The 14695-nt window shown below is 40.9% G+C and overlaps 1 protein-coding gene and 1 pseudogene across 3 annotated transcripts in view; one reads left to right on the forward strand and one right to left on the reverse strand.

Moving 5' to 3' along the window:
• The window catches only part of FMN1 (formin 1), a 376423-nt gene that overhangs the window by 216676 nt on the left and 145052 nt on the right, over nt 1-14695 (forward strand). For all 3 annotated transcript variants that reach the window (XM_081830845.1, XM_081830844.1, XM_031024804.2), the window contains one exon: nt 3113-3200. In XM_081830845.1, coding sequence (XP_081686971.1) covers nt 3113-3200 — 88 coding nt within the window. The remainder of the gene's footprint in view (nt 1-3112; nt 3201-14695) is intronic.
• The window catches only part of LOC102733040 (ubiquitin carboxyl-terminal hydrolase isozyme L3 pseudogene), a 398129-nt pseudogene that overhangs the window by 49998 nt on the left and 333436 nt on the right, over nt 1-14695 (reverse strand).

Below are 14695 nucleotides of genomic sequence, written 5' to 3' on the forward strand. Positions count from 1 at the left end.
AAAGGACCATAGCTTGACATAATAAAGGCCACATACGACAAGCCCCCAGCTAACATCATACTCAAGGCTGAAAAGCTGAAAGCTTTTCCTCTAAGATCAGGATCAAGACAAGGATGCCCTCCCTTGCCACTTTTATTCAACATAGTACTGGAAGAACTATCCAGAGGAATTAGGCAAGAAAAAGAAATAAAAGGCATCCATTACAGCAAGGAAGAAGTAAAACTGTCACTATTTACAGATAACCTTAATTTATATATGGAAAACCCTAAAGACTCTACCTCAAAACTGTTAGAACTAATAAATGAATTCAGTGAAGTTTCAGGGTATGAAATAGAGAAAAATCTGTTGCATTTCTATATACTAGCAGTAAATGATCCCAGAAATTAATAATCCCATTTACAGTTGTATCAAAAAGAATAAAGTATCTAGGAATACATTTAAATAAGGAGGTAAGAGACAGACCTGTATACTGAAAAGTTTAAGACACTGATGAAAGAAAGGCACAATTATTTTTTTTTAAAGATTTTATTTATTTATTTGACAGAGAGACACAGCGAGGGAGGGAACACAGGCAGGGGGAGTGGGAGAGGGAGAAGCAGGCTTCCGTGGAGTAGGGAGCCCGATGCGGGGCTCTATCCCAGGACCCTGGGATCATGACCTGAGCCGAAGGCAGACGCTTAACGACTGAGCCACCCAGGCGCCCCAGAAAGGCACAATTAAATGGAAATATACTCTGTGCTTATGGATTGGAAGAATTAATATTGTCAAAATATCTGTACTACCCAAAGCAATGCACAGGTTCAGTGCAATCCCTATCAAAGTTCCAATGTAATTTTTTTCAAAGAAATAGAACAAATAATCCTAAAATGTGTATGAAACCACGAAAGACCTCAAATAGCCAAAGCAGTCTTGAGAAAGAAAAACAAAGCCAAAATGATTTGCTTAGATAACTAAGCTCTACAGACTTCACAAGGGCAAGCAAAGACTTGATCTGTCTGGGTCACCTCTGTATCCTCAGAGTCCAAAGTTGTGTCAGGCACATAAAAGAGTTACAGCAGGTATTTGTTGAATGAATGAATGAATGAATGAATGAATGAACGAATGGCTGAATATTTACATGAAACTTACGTGGTTTTTCTTAATTTTGTATTGGACTTTTAAAAATCATTTCATTTTAAATTTGTGTTCTCAATCTAAGAGAAAGCCAGAAATTGTATTTTTAAAGAAACTATTTGATTATATATAATCTTTCTCTTTTGCTTTCATATAAAAAAAATTAAAAGACCAAGTACCTACCTTCTTATTTCTTTTAAAAACTCTTGAAATTCTGTATCCCCCAAGAATCTTTAAGACTAATGTTGAGGGGCGCCTGGGTGGCTCAGATGGTTAAGCGTCTGCCTTCAGCTCAGGTCATGATCCGGGGGTCCTGGGATCGAGCCCCACATCGGGCTCCTGACTCAGCGGGGAGTCTGCTTCTTCCTCTCCCTCTGCCTCTCCCACTGCTCATGCTCTCTCTCTCTCTCTGTATCTCTGTGTCTCAAATGAATAAATAAAATCTTTAAAAAAAAAAAAGACTAATGTTGAAATTATTAAACACATTGGACTAAAAAATCAGATTTTCTTTTATCTTCATGAAAGCTTGGTATTTACTATATTTTAGGTTTAATAGTTATATAAAAGTAGCCATTCTGAGCAGGGAAAGGAAAGATAAAGGGCTGACTATAACTGATTCAGGACTGACTGATAGATTGGTGATTAGACAATCTTGGAACAAACTCCGTTATTCCTTATTGTTCAACCAGCAAGCAACTCAGCTAGTTTAGTACCAATATAAATGCAATATTTCTTACTGTCTAACTGTATCTTCACTATATTTTGGTAAGTTTCTAAGTACCTAGGTGGAAGGAGAAACAAAGCTGTTTAGTTTCATTTGTATTTTACCCAGCAAAGTGCATTAAAAAACTTAAGATTTGGTGATATTCTGTGTGCATTCCCTATTGATTTTTGTAGCTGTGTCACATGAGAGAAAAGATCATTTTTTTTCCCTTAGTGGCCACTGTGTGATGTGTTAGAAGGAACTGATTTGGCTTACTAGGTTTAGAGAAACCAAAACTATGAAGAGCTCTTTTTCCATAATTGGCAATGAGATATTTGGAGTTTATAAGAAGACTGTAAAGTTTTGACATATCTATATTATTATAAAAGAACAATTTTAAGCAATTAAAATTAAGGCTTAATGTACAAAGTATTCTATTGTTTATATTAAAAATAGCACAAATATGAAGCCACTCAATTCTCCAAGACAGGAAAATTTTATTTAAATAATCTGTGTTAAGAATATATTATACGAGGGGCGCCTGGGTGGCTCAGTTGGTTAAGCGACTGCCTTCGGCTCAGGTCATGATCCTGGAGTCCTGGGATCGAGTCCCGCATCGGGCTCCCTGCTCAGCAGGGAGTCTGCTTCTCCCTCTGACCCTCCCCACTCTCATGCTCTATCTCATTGTCTCTCTCAGATAAATAAATAAAATCTTTAAAAAAAAAAAAAGAATATATTATACGAGTGCTTTACATATATTATGTCCTGTAATTTTTAGAATAAGTGTACAGATTAAATATAGTCAGCCCTACTCCATGATGAAGAAATTGGCCTTTTCCAAGTCTGCATCACTGGTAGACAGCTGAGTTGAGATCACGCTGATCTTTCCCCTAAACCACTGGGCAGACGACACAGCCAAAAAGACTGGAGGCTCTGAAGTGACCTAAGAAGTAGCAATACGGAAATGTGCCAATGATAAGTGGAAAGTTGGATATAAAATGTACATATGTTGCAATTAGAGTTAATAAGTGTTTGAATAAAAAGATCGGAGTACAGTACATAAAGATTTTTGTGCTTGTATTAGATGGGCAGAGTTTGGGGTGGTGTTTTTCCTTTATCTTCTAAAATATCTATAGTTGTAGATAAGTCACTTTCAAATTAAAGTATCATTAAAATAGAGTGACTGTAGCATCAGTTTAGTTCATCAGAGTATCTAAAAATCTTAATGCTTTTGATATGCTTCTGAAAGATTGTATGGTCATTTGAGCTTGTATTGATTTTATTTTTAAATTCCAGATCATCAAGTTATTGGATGGAAAACGATCTCAAACTGTGGGAATCTTGATATCTAGTTTGCATTTAGAAATGAAGGATATCCAACAGGGTAAGTTCTCCATCACTTTTTTTTTCCCAACTTTAACATTTTTCAACATTTTATCATGAAATTTCAAGCATATAAATGATTAGAATGCCATAATAAATCCCATGTACCCAATATCCAGCTACAAAACCACCAATCCACTCTTGTTTCATCTGAAATACTCTCCCTCACTAGCTAGACTATTTTAAAGCAAATACTAGACATTTTATAATTCATCTGTTAAAAATGTCAGGACACTGATAAAAAGTTAAGGATGCTTTTTCAAGCATAATTCCAGAGCAATTGTCATGCATTTAAAAACATTTATAATAATTTTTCAGTATTATCATATACATAGTTCTAATTTCCCTGATTGGACATTCACTAATTCATCCATTTGTTTATAATTAGTTCGAAGATCCAGACAACTTTCATGCATTGCCTTTTTTGGGTGTCTCCCAGTTTTCTTTTAATCTAGAAGTTTCTGTACTCCATGCTATTTCCTTTTTTCCTTTGTAATTAATTTTTTTAAGACACCAGGTCATTTGTCCTGTGGAGTTTCCCACATTTTAGATTTTCTGATTGCATTGCTATGTTTTCATTTATTATGTTTTTCTGTCCCCTGTGGTTCCTTAGGTAAACAGTTTGATCTACAGACTTGATCCCAGTAGGGGAAGAATACTTCATAAATGCTATTGCATATTGTATCAAGAAATACATAATATCTATTTGTTTCTTTATGTTGTTAGTGGACACTAAAGATCTTTGCCTAGATTCATTATTTCATTAGAAGTTTCCAAAATAATGATACACCGACTCCATCATTTCTCTTCATTAGCTGGAATACTTCTACGGTGAAACACCTTGCTTCTTCGTCTACTTGGTTATGTCATTGTTTCTTAATCCCTTCTTTTTGTCAAATGATGCTATTTCAACTTGATTATCTTTGGCTCAGTTCGAAATAGAACATTTAAAAAAAGGAAACTTTACTTACATATATTTTTCTTAGTCTCTAGAAAAAGAGATCAAAAACTATCTTACCTTTTTGAAATCTGTGTCTTGCATGAAAACAATACTCCCCTTTCTCAGTAATCAATTAAATATAAATCCTTATTTTGACATGTCATTGATAATATTTTCTGAGTAGTAATACAATCTCCCATAGATGGTTTCAGTCGAATTCAGCATGGGCTTAACAGTGGAGACTCTCTCAGACCTCATTGCCCTTCAGGTTTTTACTCTGTGTTGCCTCAAGGTTGTTTTACCCAGGTGCACAGCAGAAGACTTGCAGAGGTCCTGAACCAAAAGACACCAAGATATACACACTAACGGTTTAAAATTTTGCTTTATTGCAAACATAAAAAAACTCCCCATAAAACTAAAGATACTGTGAATTAGCTGATGGTCACAGAGGATGCAAACAATCTGTCTATTTATAACACTTTAGCTTAATTAAGTGGAACTAAATATATAAGGATGAATATTAAACCTCAAAAAATGTTGCAGCAGGGGATTTGAATTTGGGCAGGGGCAGCTAAAGGGATCCACCATCAAAATATGGGAAAGGGATTCTTCAGTGATTTTTAGGAGCTAGATTTTCTAGAAAAATTGAGTTTCTGGTAAATTCAAACCAGGGAACTGTGACGTGACACAGGAAAGGAAAAATGAAAGAAACGAAACACATAAATCAGCAGGAAAGCTGATCATCTTTTGTCAAAGAGATGAGCTTTTTTGATGTAGTCTCAGTTTGGAAAGGAATTCTCCAGCTCTAGCGGCAGAGTGGTATCCTAAGCAACACCACTCCTCCGAAGTTTGGTGGAAACCCAGGTATGCCCGGTTTCATCACCATGATGTGCAGCACTGTGGATACGAGTCTTCATAATGGCGGCAGCACCTGAGACTCGATTCAGTTCTTTTTGGGCACATCGCACTGTAGTGTATCAGGCTGCCGTGTGACGAGAGTCCTTCCAGCCGTGTGGTATTCCAGTTACCAACTCCGGACTATAAACCTCCTTCCCATGGCACCCCAGCCTCATTGGAGTGAATGTTCACTGTGAGTGAGCTGAGAGATTAGTCCCCCCACACCTTTTCCAGTACTCTCCTCTAGACAAGAGCATGCTCACCTGAAGCCGTAGCGAATTTACATGTCCGTGTTGGAAATGTCGTAACATCGCAGATTTCTCGGACTCGTGGGCACCATTTTAGTTCTTTCTCCTGTTCCAAGCACCTCCGTTCCCCACCACAGAGTTGGCTCCTAAGTTCTTAAAAAAAAAAAAAAGTCACCTCTATTCCATGTCTTCATTTAGTAATGCATTCCAGATGAATAGAACCCAAGCTTAATTTTGCTTTAGAATCATGTGACTGACACTGGCATCCGAAGGTCACTTAGGAGCCCAAGCTGTGTCAGTTACATTTCGTGCTGCGTCTGTGTCTGGTCGTGAATGGAATGCACTTGGCCTTGTGTTGTCATCCTGATGAAAGGACTCGCTGTGCTGCTGTTGGCCCAGAGCGCATATTTGGACGTGAGAGGGGCTGCAGTGAGCCCCGCCTGGGGCTGACCAGCTGGGAGCCAGGCAAGGCCGCACAGCACATCAGCCCGGGTGAAATGACCCCGGTGCCGAGGCTGTTCTTCAGCCTGTGGTCATACAGTCGTCACTGTCAGTGCCCAAAGACAGACGCACTGACTTGCATTTCCCAAACTCACAAGGAGCTGATGTATAAACCAGAAAGCGAACGTAGTCACTGAGGGAAAAGAATTTTCCTTTGTCATGATGAAACTATTTATCATGTCGGTTCATCGTTGCATCCCTATCACTTGCCTCTCCTCTCACTGTGTATTTGTTGATGCTCTTTTCCCCCTTGCTGGGATGACAGCGTGGTCACCTTGATAATAGTTTTGGGTATGTCCGTTCACATATGTTACCTCCCATAGCTGGATAATCCACTTTTTTCCTGGTTCAACTCTTAAAAAGCAACCTTGTCATCCTCCTTTGTAAAGGTGGTCACTTTTCTCTTGTCCACGAGACACTGCCTTTGATGTCTATTCAAGAAGTGGAATTTTGAAGCTCTGTACCTCCAGGTCTTACAGATAGCAAGCTTGCTCCTTTATGTCCTGTTGTGTTTTTTTTTTTTCCTAAGAATTTCTCTGATAATTAAACCTTGTTTACAACTAATTGGGCTAACATATCACATATAAAAGCCACTCGTTTTTTCTTTAAAATTTAATTTGATTTAAAAAAAATAGACTGAACCTTAGAATAGATGGAATCAGAATGTCATGCATCCCACTCCAGTGCATTTGGGCAAAACTTTCTTCCTTTCCTCCTGCCTTCCCGCCTTCCCTCCCTCAGGAAACATGGACTGAATGCCAGTTCTGTACCAGGCACCATGAGCACCCCAACACATAAGATCCAGACTCTCACATTCTCAGGAGTGCGCATGATGGTGGGAGAGACGTACAAAGCAGCGCAAGGCGACAGTAGAGTTGCCCTTGAAATAACAGAGAGGCGTATCTTGACTCCTCCTGTGAAACTTAAGATGAGTCTTAGAAGATGAAACAGTGGTCATCACACGCAGGACAGAAGGCATGTGAAGAGGAGGCCTGCTAGGATATATAGATGACGCGTGACTGCGGGCTGTTTCAGGGCCTAGGGCTAGAAAGGCAAGTGGCATCCAGACCAGGAGGGGCCCTGAACATCATACAAACTTTAGACATTATCCCTTGAGTAACCGGGAGACACGATTTAAGAGTGTCAATGCTGTGATCTAAGTCCGAATACAGAATACCTCTCAGGCTGTGGAAGACAGGCCTCCAAGGCCTTGCGTGCTCTGGCCCTAGCCGGTACCTCCGACTTCACTTGGTCGTGCTTGCTTCCTGTCTCCCTGCACGCTAACCACAGCAGTCCTCCTTGACTCCTTAAAAAGGCCAAGTTCTTTTCTTTTCCTGTGTCTCTGAAAGTGTAGCACTTTGTGAGCAGCATTTCACATTCCCTCTGTTTGAAATGCTTTTCCACCCCACTAGAGCGAGCTCCTTTTCTTTGCTAGGTTTTGGCATAGAGGACGCCTCAGAGACCCTCCTGAATGTAAGCTACCCTAAATCAATTCTCTTCTATTCTACCCAGCACTTAATACTTCATTTGTTCCTCTACTTATGTTTCCATTTACACCCATCACCAGAGTATAAGTTCCAAGAGGGAGATTGCTCAGTGCTGTGTCCCTAGCACCTTGCAGTGTGCCTGGCACCTGAGTGATGATCTTCAAGGATCTGTTGAATGGAGAGACAGAAATCATATCAAAGGTGGATAAATCTGTTAGAAAGGGATTGTGATGACTGAGATAATAAATGGTGAAGGCCAGAACTAAGGCTGTGTCTATAGAAATATAGGGGAGACCACATCCAAGGACTATTTGGAGAGAGAATTCCTCCATTTAGCCACATCAGAGGCAAGCAGTGATGGAGAAGAAGTCTTTATGCACCTTGGATTTCTGGCTTCAGCAAGAATGTATATAATGAATGGTACCAAAACATAAACAGAAAGATAGGAGAAAAAGCATAGGTAAAAGCAGGAAGATCAATTCTGTTTTAGGATTTGAGTCTGAAACAACTGGAGATATTGAAGCTAACGTGTTCAATGAGCATCTGAAAAGTCTAGCCTGATGCGAAGTAGGTAGGGCTCTGTTGGAGATAGAACATCGCCAAAAAGGTATCTGTTTCTCTCTACCCAAGATGATGCTGGATATCTTGTAGAAGAAAGCCAAGTCCCTAAATGGACCGAAGTTTAAAGCACTGCATGACTCACGGCAGGACCTTGGTTGTGGCAGGGGAAGAATGGTTTCAGGAGACTGACCATAATCCCCACAGCACTTGTATTTGGTCCAGGAGAGACTCTGAATAAGTGATTTACTTCTTGCTGGCTTTCCATCTGCTAAACTTGATGACTTGTATTTAAAAGCATTTTGGCATCCTTGGACACAGCGACTGCCTACATGATTGCAAATTAGTGTTTTCATTCCACATTAGTGATTTCCTCTCATTCTTTTCCCAGGGGAGATGGAAAATTGCTGTTGACTGTTCTTGACATAAACCTCTGTATGCCTTGCAACAGACGAGGTGCCAGAAACCTCCTGGCATTCATTTGGAATTTCCCGTACACTCACAATTTGTATTTATAATATTTAATCTAACATCAAAATAAAACATTTTTCAGCTTAGTTCCTACCAGCCCAGAATCTCAGTTTGGGAGTTCGGTTGCATCAAAGATTATCTTTCTGTTTAGGAATCTCAGATCAAAATGTGAGAGGATGCCAGTTAGTTATGTGCCGGGAAGATCTGAGAATGTTCACTCGCCTTTGCTCCCTTTACCTAATAATTTCTAGACATCGCTGTCAAGGCTAATGCCAGGTGGCTAAAACAGAATGAATTTTACCAGGCCTCTGAAATTCACCATGAATCGTCTAGGATTTTCCTGAGGAACGTTCTAAGTCTAGCCCAGAAGACCCTATACTGAAGGCATGTGGTCTCCGAAATTTTTATGGTGCACCCCTACCTGTAAAAAGATTTGGGACCTGCTGCTTAACTGTGTTCTCTGAAACATGTATATCATGTAAACGTGTGACAGAACTAATATTCACATTATAAAGCACATGCCAAAATATGAACTCAAGTGAGACTAATATTATTTGTAAATGTCTTGCTAATTTTAATTTTCAGGGCTTTGGGTTCTCATTGGCTAATATCTCACGGCTCAATATATCAATAGGGTGCAGCTCACTATTAACAATAGTGTATCTAAATCTGCATTTCAAATAGTCCCTTGATAAATTCTCTTATAATTTATGGAGATCAGTGTCTTGGCAAATCTGATTCAACTATCCTTGCTCTTTAACTCCTTCCACACCTGCTGGAGAACTTGAACTGGCAGTCAAAGTGTCTGCTCTGCCATTTTCTTATTGTAGATGGATTATCTTCTGGGTTTTCCCTGCAGGAATCTTTGGAAGCCAACTTGTTTATTTTGTCAAGTTTAGTTTAGTTAAAACCAGATTTTAGAATCAAAACTTCATTTATTTGGGCCCCCCCAAAATCGGAGGATGTTGAAAGCAAAAGAGAAGTGAGGATGCCATGTAAGGAGTTTACAAAGGGGACATGTGCTCCTTACCTGTGGACCTACTGAATGAAGGTGCCAGGGTCAATCAACTTATTAAATACTGAGAGAGCTCAATTTTTAAAAAAGATGGCTCGATGAATCAAAACAATAGCTCCAATCCTTCCGTTCCCTTCCTACCTTTTCCTTCCTCCTCCTGAGTCTAAAACACCTGAGCAGCAGGGTTCCCACCCACCTCTTTCTGAACCAGAACCACGGTACATTCCTTCACTCACCAAGCTGAGTCCAGAAAGCACAGGGTGGCAATTCTTTGTACTTTACCTTCAGGCAACTGGCTGAGACCATCCAATCTGCCTGGAATGTAATTTTGGCTTAAAAGAACCAGAACTAATGGAAGAACAGAAGCAGCTTATCCCAAACTGTTTCTCATTCCACTGCCCTACAGAGAATAGAGGGGATGACGGAGGCGAGGTTTTGGGAATTCTCTGCCTGTGCCCTTCTTTGAGGTTTGAACCATGGACAATTTTAATTGCACCTGTAAAATGGCACCATGGGCACCTTGAGGGATGCATAGTAATGCTTGCACTTGGGTGAGAATTGGGAGTTTTGCTTTATAAGATTGAGCGACTGACGGGGTGCCTGGGTGGCTCAGTTGTTAAGCGTCTGCCTTTGGCTCAGGTCATGATCTCAGGGTCCTGGGATCGAGCCCCGCATCCGGCTCCCTGCTCAGCGGGAAGCCTGCTTCTCCCTCTCCTTCTCCCCCTGCTTGTGTTCCCTCTCTTGCTGTGTCTCTCTCTGTCAAATAAATAGATAAAATCTTTAAAAAAAAAAAAAAAAAAGATTGAGCAACTGTGAGTGTTTGGAACAGATTAGGTAAGTGTCCCTTTTGGGACTGTTGTTTCTTCCACCTTCCAGCCAGTTCCTGCTCACTGTGTCATCTACACTTGCCTCCTATTTCCATCAAAGCCCAAATTAAGGTCTTTACCAACTAACATGCCACGCTAGCAGGCATTTGGCAATGTAGGGAAGACTGTACATACGGTTCCTTGATAATTCTTGTTCTTTATGGGTCTGGAGGCAACTTTTGTTTGTGTTTCTTCATGCTCTGTGCCTTTGCTTCCCTTTTTAGTCTGCTCTGGCATGCAGTATAAAATTGCACTTATTCATATCTTTTCAAGAAAATTAGACTTTATATTACTCTAGAGTTTATTTTCTTTTTATATTTACATTTTCTTTTTTTTAAAAAAGATTTTATTTATTTGGCAGAGAGAGAGCATAAGTGGGGAAGAGCAGCAGACAGAGGGGGAGAGAGAAGCAGACTCCCCACTGAGCAGGGAGCCCAATGGGGGGCTCGATCCCAGGACCCCGGGGTCATGACCTGAACAGAAGGCAGATGCCCAACTGACTGAGCCACCCAGATACCCCTATATTTACATTTTCTTTTAAGACGATGCCTTTTCAGTTTCCACGTTTCTATTTTTTAGAAATTCTTTTTGCTATGATTTTAACTGCAATACTGATTATTTTGAATAACTGCAAATAGCTGACAAAGATTAAAGTTGGGATTGTTTTATTATGCATATTGAGATAGCATATTAGAAATGAATTAAGTTTAAATAATGGTGAGGTTATGGATGTCTATAATAAACAAATGAAATTTTTGTAGCATGGGCTATATATGGTTCCCACTAGGAGGCTGCTGATGAATGTAAAAAGCATGCAATGCCATTTAGAGACAAGTGTCAATATAGGCTATTGTGGGTAGCTGGTTCACTAATTTTTTCATTTGTTTTTTTATGAGGGTGAGGATTTTAGGTGGAGTGATTATTTATAGCCCAACACTTACAAAGGATAAAAGAAGTGCAATCAGGGGCGCCTGGGTAGCTCAGTTGATTGAGCGCCCAACTCTTGGTTTCTGCTCAGGTCATGATCTTGTGGGTCCTGGGATCCAGCCCTGGGCATCGGGCTCCACACTCAACAGGGAGTCTGTTTGAGATTCTCTCTCTCTCTCTGCCCCTCCCCCCACTCACATGCGTGTGCACATTCTCCCCCCCTCTCTCCAATAAATAAATAAATCTTAAAAAAAAAAGAAGTGCAATCATAGTCCAGTAAATCTGATTATGGAGCTGAGCTTGGGAAATCAGGCTGTGTGACTTCATGCATTAGTTTCATCATCTGTAAAACCAGGGACAGCAATAGCACCCATCTCCTACAATTAAATGTAAAACACTAAGAACAACACAGGAAGCCCCCAATAAATGCAGCAATTAATTTATTAAGTATTCACCCCCCAGTAACGTCTGCCTACTATACCCACCCTCTGGTGTAGTAGACAGAGATTATTTTAAGCTGCTTTATAATTGGTGTCCTTAGCATTTCATGTGGATAGGTGTATAGAGCTAGGCTTTGTCTGAACCTCTATCCGCACAGGTGGGCCTGGTGCTAGAGGCGGGGCATAGTGGCCAGTAGGGAAAAGGAAGGCATATTGACAGTGGCAAAGAGACCTAGTTCCAGAGCACTCAGTGGAGGCAAGTTCTCCCCCCTCCACCCTTCTCCCTGCCAGGCCCCCTTCTTTCCACCTCGTGCCCAGTTTTATCATGAATTTGGTCATCCCTCTCCGTGATGGCCTCGTTGTTATGAGGTAAGCCTGTGGGGAAATGTTCCTGCTGTACCTTTCCTCAGCTCTCAGATTCTACCGCTGCCTCATTCCTTGACCCCACATCCTTGCCTTTTCCTTGGTAGAGGTCAGGGTAGTTGCTCTGTGGGAGTGTTGAGGGATAGGTTACCTGAGAGTTTTAAAAACCCAAAGCCTTCTTTGATACGGTCCCCGTTTCATTCTCTTTCCCTTACAAGTTGAATTATTTAGCAAGCCCTAAGAATATCAGTCATTTGGGCAAAACAGCCAAGTTTTATGCTGGCCATTTGGAAGTTAACATTAAGAAAATAATCTCTACTAATAGAGTCAAATAATCCTATTAATCTTTGCTTTCACGGGCTGAGAATAAATCTAGTCCATTTGCAAACAATTATTAAACACACACTTTGTGCAAGATGTTCCCGTCAACTACTTATTGAAGGAAATGCAAGGAGGCATAAACTGGGCTGCAGAGAGGTCACACCTTGGAAGCCAGATTGATTTTGGCTAATCTAACAGACTGAGGAGGGTGCCTTTCCTTCTTGCCCAGAGGTGCTCCTTTGGTCAAAAAGGACAGCTCCTTTAAGTAATTGCTTGTTTCTTACTAATTAGAAGCCCATTGGACAGCAAGCACAGTCATTTTTGGTTTATTTGGAAATGGCGCACTCGGGGATAGAAAAGTGTTCAGGGTTAAAAATGGCTGGAGGGCTGAGAGAATTCCGGCATTCTCTCTTTCCTTACCCTGGTCCTATGAAAAGCTGCCTCTGACCTGGAGAGGGAATTTACCTATCGTGTGAGACCCTGACCCCGTGCATGTGCCTGAAGCAGGCACGTAGTTTTTATGTGCGCCTGGTAGTTTCAATCTGTGATACTGATCTGCTTTTTGTCCCTGCTGACGGTTATTATATCTTAATGGGCGAAACTCTACTCTAATGATCCTTGTGTATGTAATTCTTGGAGTACAGAGCAGGCACCAGAGGACCACATAAAAATGTTTGCCTCAATTTCCCTGCAAAAAAAAAGGGGGGCCCAGAAACCAGACTTGACCAAGTAACAGATTTTTAAAGGTAAAGGAACCCAATAAAATTACCAGCTTTTCACAGCGTGTGTCTATTTCCTTTCGACATATTGTGAGGTGTAGGTGAAATATTCTAACCGAACTGACAGTGTGAGTGGGGATAACTAAGGAGAGAGGGAGATAAAAGTAAAAACCACCAGCAATGATTGATATTGCAGTAGCAGTGAGTTGTTGGGGTCTCCCCTTTGTGGATTTGACACTTCACCTTTCTGACACCATCTGCAGGAGTGTTGGTATAATGAGCCCTAGACAGATGGGAACAAAAGCTAGCATGGCTTGGAACTACTGTATCAGCGCTTCAAGGCATGCTGTAGAATTGTGTAGGCTGGTATTTGCTTATCCAGCTTATAAGATAAAAGTTGTGTGTGTGTGTGTGTGTGTGTGTGACAGAGCAAGAAAGACAATGTGTTTTTTTAAAGTATAAAATGAAGGGAGCTACCTGATCCCAGGCAACTCCAAAAATAATTTAATCTATGACTGGTTTCTTTCTCTATTGTAACCATCAGTTAACTAATTAAATGGGTTCACATAAGGCTTCTAAGTTTGATGGTAAGAGCCTTTAAGAATCGATTCTCTAATACACCATACCAGTATTTGGGGAACAGAATTATCAGGTATTATTCCCAACCCTATGTAGGAACTTAAAGTGTTCTTGGGGAATAGGAGGCAGAATTATGTCCATGCAAAACAGCTCTCCTAGGAGTCCTAGTACCTCTGCCTTTTTACTTTGTAGACCTTTGACCCATAATCTAACCTTCGTTGGCTACTCTGTAGAAGAGAAATAAGAGAATTCTAATAATTTCCTTAAGCTCCTGGACTCAACCAGGATATCTCTTCATAATGCTTCTTCCACCTCTGAATTTTATTTTCCTTTTTTACTTGTGTTTTTAAGATCTTTACATGGAAGAGGGAAAACCTCAGTGGAATACTTGGCATTGACCCTAAATTAGTCTATCTAACTCTTCCTTCACAAGTAGTTTTCCTCTCTCCTGTTCCTCCCTCCAGGTCCTTGGTGTAAGATCAACAGGCCTATCCAGCTCTTAAGGCCCTCTGCCCATTTCTGGGGGTGGCGCAAAGCTCTTCCTCCAAATCTAGATGCAAAACCTCAGGTGTTTTTTTTTTTTTTAAGATTTTATTTATTTATTTGACAGAGAGAGAGAGCACAAGCAGGGGGGAACAGCAGAGGGAGAGGGAGAAGTAGGCTCCCTGCCAAGCGGGGAGCCCGATGCAGAGCTCGATCCCAAGACCCTGGGACCATGACCTGAGCCGAAGGCAGATGCTTAACTGACTGAGCCACCCAGGCGTCCCAAACCCTGAGGTGGTTTTAACTCCAATTTCCTCAGTCCCATAGCTAGTTAGTGACACCACTCTAGCTCTCTGTTGTGTCCTGCCCCTCTGTCCTGTGCTTTCTATCCACAGTATTTGCTACCACTTGCTCACCAGAATAGGTTCTTAAACCAGTTTTTCCAAATTTCGACATGTCCTATGGCATATGACTCTGTTCAGTTCACTCTGCTGCTCCTAGCTGCTCAGTACCTTGCTCCAAAGTAGAATTAATGCTCTCCTCAAGCCAAACGTGAACTACCTGCCATTGCCTGCACCTTCCATGAGCCTGTCTGCATCTGCTTCTTCCATTTGAAACGTCTCACATCCTTCCTGTTGGTGTTCACTGGCACTTGTTATAAATTTACAGATTGTCCTTGCT

This window comes from Leptonychotes weddellii, chromosome 9 (assembly GCF_054177405.1).
Source record: "Leptonychotes weddellii isolate Sample4059 chromosome 9, ASM5417740v2, whole genome shotgun sequence".
NCBI classification, from domain to species: domain Eukaryota; kingdom Metazoa; phylum Chordata; class Mammalia; order Carnivora; family Phocidae; genus Leptonychotes; species Leptonychotes weddellii.